Source organism: Capra hircus, chromosome 14 (genome assembly GCF_001704415.2).
Source record: "Capra hircus breed San Clemente chromosome 14, ASM170441v1, whole genome shotgun sequence".
Classification (NCBI taxonomy): domain Eukaryota; kingdom Metazoa; phylum Chordata; class Mammalia; order Artiodactyla; family Bovidae; genus Capra; species Capra hircus.
This window is the reverse complement of record NC_030821.1, coordinates 16038286-16044996: the sequence shown is the minus strand read 5'-3', so window position 1 is coordinate 16044996 and position 6711 is coordinate 16038286. Positions and strand designations below refer to the sequence as shown.

The 6711-nt window shown below is 44.9% G+C and overlaps 1 protein-coding gene across 7 annotated transcripts in view; it reads right to left on the bottom strand.

Moving 5' to 3' along the window:
• The window catches only part of MATN2 (matrilin 2), a 169488-nt gene continuing 166170 nt past the window's right edge, over nucleotides 3394-6711 (bottom strand). For 3 of the 7 annotated variants that reach the window (XM_018058266.1, XM_018058271.1, XM_018058267.1), the window contains 4 exons: nucleotides 6619-6690; nucleotides 6152-6286; nucleotides 5686-5784; nucleotides 3394-3969 (listed from right to left, as the gene is read on the bottom strand). In XM_018058266.1, coding sequence (XP_017913755.1) covers nucleotides 3914-3969; nucleotides 5686-5784; nucleotides 6152-6286; nucleotides 6619-6690 — 362 coding nt within the window. In that variant the 3' untranslated portion in view covers nucleotides 3394-3913. The remainder of the gene's footprint in view (nucleotides 3970-5685; nucleotides 5785-6151; nucleotides 6287-6618; nucleotides 6691-6711) is intronic. The other 4 variants (XM_018058268.1, XM_018058273.1, XM_018058270.1 and 1 more) reach the window with 3 other exon arrangements.

Below are 6711 nucleotides of genomic sequence, written 5' to 3'. Positions count from 1 at the left end.
TTGTCTGCTGTTCTAATTGGGTGATTTCTATGCAATCTACCAGGTCACTTATTTGTTCTGCAGTATTCAGTCTGCTCTTCACTGCCTTTTAGTTTAGCTTTCATCTTGGCAAATGAGTTTTCTGATTTTTCTTGGCTCTTCTTTATAGTTTGTAGTTCCTTTTTTTTTTTTTTACAGTAATCTGCATTTCTATTCATAGACTTTCCTAATTCCTTCAGTATTTTCATTATCTCCTTTTTGAACTTGGTGTCTGTCAGACTGAAGAGATCTGTTTCATTGTTCTTTCAGGGGAGTACTCTTGATTTTTTAACTGCGAGTGGTCCTGGTTCATTTTACTTGTATTTCTCTTACTCTGAGTTTAGGAGAAACAGTTATTTACTGTGATCTTGGAGGGATGTGTGGGACTGTTCCTGTGGAGTCTGCATGGATTTAATATTTTTGATGTGAGGCCTGTGTTTAGTATGAATGCCTGCTGCCTCTCCTTGGTGTGTCTTGGCCTTAATATCCCTTTGGTGAGGAGTCTGACTGATGTGATGACCAGTCTGTAGTGGATGTCGAGTGGGGCCTCCTCTTTGCTCTGTGGTTGCCACAGCCCTGTTGGGGACAGAGTCTGTTCCCTGGTTATTGGAGTAGAGGCCCCCAGATCCATTTCTGAGTCACCTGTCTTAGCTGTGGTGTGAGGTAGGCAGAATTGGAGCACTTCCACCAGGAGAAGAGCCACTGAGTATTCCTCTACCAGAGCTGTCCGCCGGGAGAGTGCTCTGCACTGTCACCAGTGTGCGGGCTCACGAGGCCACCCGCACAGATCCACTCTAGTGAAGTCCCAGGAGCGCAGAGTCACGCACCTGGACCGTCGGGGACCGACGGAGGCAGCCCAGACCTTGTCCCAGCCTAGCCCCCCAGGGACGCACTCAGGAAGCCCACAGCTGCCAAGAGTAGCTCCATCTCAGCCACGGAAGCACCTCTTTTCCACCTGGATGTTGCGCAGCGCTGAGTTTACAAAGCAGGCAGTGTAGGTGTAGAGTCAGACACAACTGGGTGACTGAACCACATCCTGCAGCTTAGTTTACAAGGCTGGCAGTGCGGGTGTCCGTCTGCGTCTGGCACAGCCACAGGGAGACCTGAGCTCTGCTTCCTACGTTGGGCAACTCTCTGGCACCTGATCCCAGAGCCTGCCGGGACGGCGGCTGGTGCAGGGAGGAAAGAGGCTGCTCCGGCGGGCCCTCACCCCCCACCTAACAACGGCACTTGGCTTCTCGGGCTGTCTCTGAGCCGCTAAGCCCCAGCCCTCTCCCCAGCTCTGTGTTTCAGCACCCGACCCCAGCTGGGCTCACAGACGTGCGTCTCGGGCTGGGCAGCGCAGGCAGGCGCACAGACGGCAGCTCTGTCTCTTTCTCTGTCACACACTGGTTATGACACTCGCCTCTGAAGCTCCCTCTCTGTCCTGGCGACTCTTACAGCTCCCTCCGAGGGGCGCAGGTTCCCTCCTGCTTTTTCTTTCTCTTTCGTCCCACCCGGGGTTGTGTGGAGGTCTTTTCCTCTCAGGTGTCTGAGGTCTTCTGCTGGTGTTCAGTAGGTCTTCTGTGAGAGCTGTTGCGTATGTCAGTGTGTTTTTGATGTATTTGTGGGAAGAGATGATTTCCACATCCTTATACTCCACCGTCTTGATTAGTGCCCTGAGTTACTACTATTAGATGAGGGATGGTCACACAAATAGTGAAAGTGGAAAGCAAAACCTTTGTACCTGAGACATACAGAGAGCAGACGAGAAGTGGAGAACTATTTTTTTTTTCTTTTTGGTCGCACTAGGTTTTCATTGCTGTGCGCGGGCTTTCTCCAGTTGCAGTGAATGTTGGCTAGTCTTCTTGCCACATTGCAGTGGCTTCTCCTGGGGAACACAGGCTCTAGCGCACGGGCTTCACTTGCTCCACGGCATGTGGAATCTTCCCGGTCCAGGGATCGAACCGGTGTCCCGTGCACTGGCAGGCGGATTCTTATCCACTGTACCACCAGGGAAGTCCGGAACTAGTTTAAATTTTAGACAGTTCTCAAGTTAAATATCTTGGGTTACTATGTGAATTTAACGGATTAGTTGGAGGGTTTGTCTCCCACGAAGGCACCTTCCTTCCCAAGTTGGAGAAAGTTGAAAACGGTACAGTGAAATGTCCTAAACAGCTAAAGCGTACGTGGGGGAGGGCAGGGGCAGCGGCCGCGTGTGTTGGTGTGCACGCCGTCCAGAGCCGCTAGGGGGAGCCAGGACCCAACGCAAAGCAGGCTGCAGACAGCTGGAAGCAAGGGCTAAACTGGGATCACGTCTCAAAAGGCAGCGCCAACCCAGATCCACACTTGGGGTGAAAACCCGTTTTCAGGATCGCATGGAGGACTAAAATATAAATATAAACTGAAGGTTTAATACCTCGAATCACAACTTTTATACTTGGAAAGAATTAGATGGTTCCAGATAAGATTGAGGCCTAGGAGATGGTCTTCCTACTCTGCTACACCGCCCTTTGGGAGGGTTTTTTTTTTTTTTTTTTTTAAATTTATTCATTATTATGGTGGTTTTTTGGCTGCGCTGGGTCTTCGGTGCTGGGGATGGGCTTTCTGTAATCGCAGTGCTCGGACTTCTCTGCAGCGGCTTCTCTCGTTGCGGAGCACGGGCTCTCGGCGCTTGGGCTTCAGCAGGTGCTGCATGTGGGCCCCGTCGTTGGAGCTCTGTGGCTCTAGACCACGGGAAAGCCAGCAGCTGTGGCACGTGGGCTTAGTTGTTCTGAGACAAGTGGGATCTTCCCGGACCAGGGGTTGAACCCATGTCCCCTGCACTGGCAGGCAGATTCTTCACCACTGGACCACCAGGAAAGTCCTTCCATTGGCTTTTAAAGTTTATCTTTGTTTTCAGGTTTTACCATGTACATGTAGATTGAGTACATCCTTTTAAACGGCGCATAGTATTTCCGAGTTACGGACTGTACCACAATTTGTCTGTTCCCCCTCTGGTGATGATTAGGTTATTTGTAATTTGTTACTTTTACAAACTCTAGTAACATTCTCATACAGGCCTCCTTGTATGTTTGTGTTAAAATCATCCAGTTAGATACCTGTAAGTGCAGTTGCTAGAGTACAGGGTGGGGCTGCATTTTTAGTTTTACTGGGTAGGGACGGATTATCCCTCAGAGACTGCCCATTTGTGTTCTCACTAGCAGTGTGTGGGAGCCCCATGTTTCCTCAGCCTTACCAACACTGTCGTCAAGACACAGTAACTTTTGCCAAGCTGATTGCTTTGACCTGCATTTTCCTGATTATCAGTGAGCTTCAACGTTTTTTTTCATACCTATCTTAGCCATTTCTCATGTATACCTATCTTGCATTTAAGATTAAGAATTTTACACAGAATACTGTTCTCTGAAGTGCATTTTAATATTGTATAAAAAATCCAACTTCTTATACAAGTACATATGTTCTATGATTTTATGCATACATCCATATACATATATCAAGGTAAAGTCTGATAAAAAAAATAGCTTTCCCATGGCCAGTGTTTTACGGGAGTTAAGTCTGTAAAACCGTGCAGATTTTATTTTGTTGTCAAATGACACTGTAACACTAAGGCAGAACAAGACCAAAGCAAATGATGTCCACAGTATGTTACAGGGTATCTTGCATAGCTTATTTGTTCTCACTTGATAAAACTCATTTTAGGATTCTGACAGGTGTTTGTTTTTTTTTTCAATGAATTCATACAAGTTAGTATGAATTGCCTTTGTTCTATAGCAAACCAGCTTTCTCAACTCTTGTTATGTTTTACTTTACAACCTTACAGAATCAATGATAGCCTGAGCTTTGAGGGCTCTGAACTGTTTTCACTGTAATCCTTGATACAATGGCGTACAAATACATAGAGCATTTTGAATCTTCATCTGTATCGCAGGCGATTTTCCAGGGCTTCCATTCTCTGTGTCATTTCTTCTAGTAAATCTCAAATTAAGGAAGAGGAATCTGAATGGTGTATTTACATTTAAATGCAACTTGATTAATCTACAAACGAATTTGTGTCCTGCAAAATACAGGGCTTTAGTTTTTTCCATTTCTGTAATTCTGACAAGTTTATAGTAACCCATTAGTACATACGATTAAGACTATAGATCTGTGTTGGGTTAAATACTTTTTTTTTTAAACATTAAATCCAGATAGCTCAGTTCACATTTTTCTTTTTAAAAATTTGAATTCTACTCACTCCCCTGTTGCTTATAAATTAATTTACCATAGCACACCTCTGGGAGCTGAACTGATAATGCTGGGAATGAGGAGAGGAGAAAAAAAAAGGATTAGGTCTTGGAAAGTAAGATATGACATCAGAAGAGAAGAAAGTGGGGAGTTTTCACCCATGAGGCCGGATGAGACCATAGGGTAGCAGCCTTGAGGACGTCTGACGCATACAACTTCCTTAGTACCTTGTGCAGTAAACCCTCAGAGGCGGGCCGGGAGAAAGCAGAGCAGAGGCGCATTAGGGCATCCTGGAGTGGTAAAGAATCTTCCTGCCCATGCAGGAGACAGGAGTTCGATCCCTGAGTTGGGAAGGTGCCCTGGAGAAGGAAATGGCAAGCCACTCCAGTATTCTTGCCTGGGAAATCCCATGGATGGAGGAGTCGCAAGGAGTTGGACACAACTGAGCAACTAAACAGTAAGAGCAGCATTAGAATAAACATTTGCCTTCCTTCCTGAAGCTGCTTAGTACCCTCCACCTGCCCCCTGCATGGTAGCATGAGAGCCTGGATTCATCGTCTAGATTAACCACGGGCAGATTATTTTACTTTCCTTTAGGAAGCATATTTCCAGTTTTCAGGAAGAAAATGGCTATAAGCTGATTTTTGTAAACCCACTGGCACAGAAATAGTTCAGAATTAAACCATTTCCCTTTAGTTGATATGTGTTGAGCTAGATATCGGGCAGTTTTAGCAAGCTTACTACAGTTTTAAGTTCAGAACAGTTGGCAGAGTGTTCAGTGCATAAAAGCACTGAATCTCATTTCTCCACCATCCCAAAGCATTCCTTTTATTTGTAACTCTATTTTAATGAATCACTGGATCCTGCTGTTCCCTCGGTAGAATGTTTCATCTTTGAGTGCTGATATAAAATCTGTCTGCTGCCAAATGGAAAAATCCCAACCCCAGTCCTCTAGAAACTACACACTGACCAAATGTGGCGGCAGGGTGGCTTGGGACGAAAGGAGAGGTTTGGAGTTTAGGTAGAATTTGAAACCTCTTCATTCTACAGCATTCTTTGCCTACCCGTACTGTATCTTTGATGCACTTCAGATCTGTATCTGTATCTTTGCCTACATGTACTGTATCTTTGATGCACTTCAGTTTTATCTTTCATTTCCTCCCAGCAAAGAGGGAATTAAGGAAACATGTTTTTTCTTTACTTTGCATACTGACTGGCTAACTGGCCTTACTGCTCAACCTCCTAGAACCAACCACAGATAGCTTGACCCGTGTCAGCAGTTTGGCTTGCCCTCGGTTCTCAAGCACCTGTCAGACTGCTTAAGAAATAGCTTTTCCTGAGGTTCACTATTCTTGACTTTATAGGTGACTTCATTTGAAATATACCCATATATAGAAGTGTTTGAGGTTGTGATAGTATTCTTTGCATTCCATACAGAGGCATAACATTAGAAAAGGATATAGCGCTGCGTTAATTTTCTCACTTCTTCATTTGCAAGGTTCTGGAACATTATAAGGTTTTCACATTTGCATTGATCCTGTTTTTCTTCCAAAGGACTTCCTAAGAAAGCAGATGGAAAGTGTTCACCTCTATAACCCACCAGACTTCCCAGACACAACTGTGATAGGACTGAATCAGCACATGGAGGAAACCATAATGAAAGCAATGTTCAGCTTCTTCTATGCGGCAAGATCCAGTAGCTATCAGAGCTATATATGCGTCCACTGCTGCAGTGGCCTTTATTGTGGACTGCGGGAAGGCTGCTGCAGTTTCTTCTTGTTTATTTTTTTAGTTCTCCTTTTTCTTAAGTTCTTCTCTTCCCCACCCCACCTACCGCCTACTTGCTCCATTCCTGTCCTCCCTGATGCTGAGTTTGTTGGCAAGTTGATAGCAAGCTACCTTATAGTAATATTTTACTTGGAATTACCTGAGGATTTTGTTGAATGGAAAACTTTTTGTGTAGACCGTGCAAGATTATCTTCTTCAAACAGATATCTGTGTTGCACTGCAAAATTAGAACAGGAAAGTAGGTCTCGGATATTTATGGTGACTGGCTCAGATTCTGTAAAGAGAAAGAAAACTGAAGTCAAACCTGTTAACATGGTTGTGGTTATAAAACAGCCATCAGCTGTCAGAGTAGGGTACTTGTTATTCCTAGAATGAGGTACATAGCTTTTCTTTAGGACATACGATGGCAGAAAGACCATCAGCAGAGAGGCTTTTAGCAACTATGACTAAAAAAGGGTAGAGTAAATGTTTCCTATGTGATGGAGGGGGAAAAGCCATAGTTAATGTAATTCAGATCTTTCTTACTTACACTTCATTTGTCTGAGGGGAAACCAGGGTGGAAGCAGCCACCGAAGATTCTAAAAATGTTGCTTTTAAAAAACATACCTGTTGGCTGGTGGACCCTGTTTGGCAGTTCCCCTGCTGGGGAATCCTGTCTTCCATCAGAGTCTTCCAGAGCTGAGAGGTAACATAAGAGTG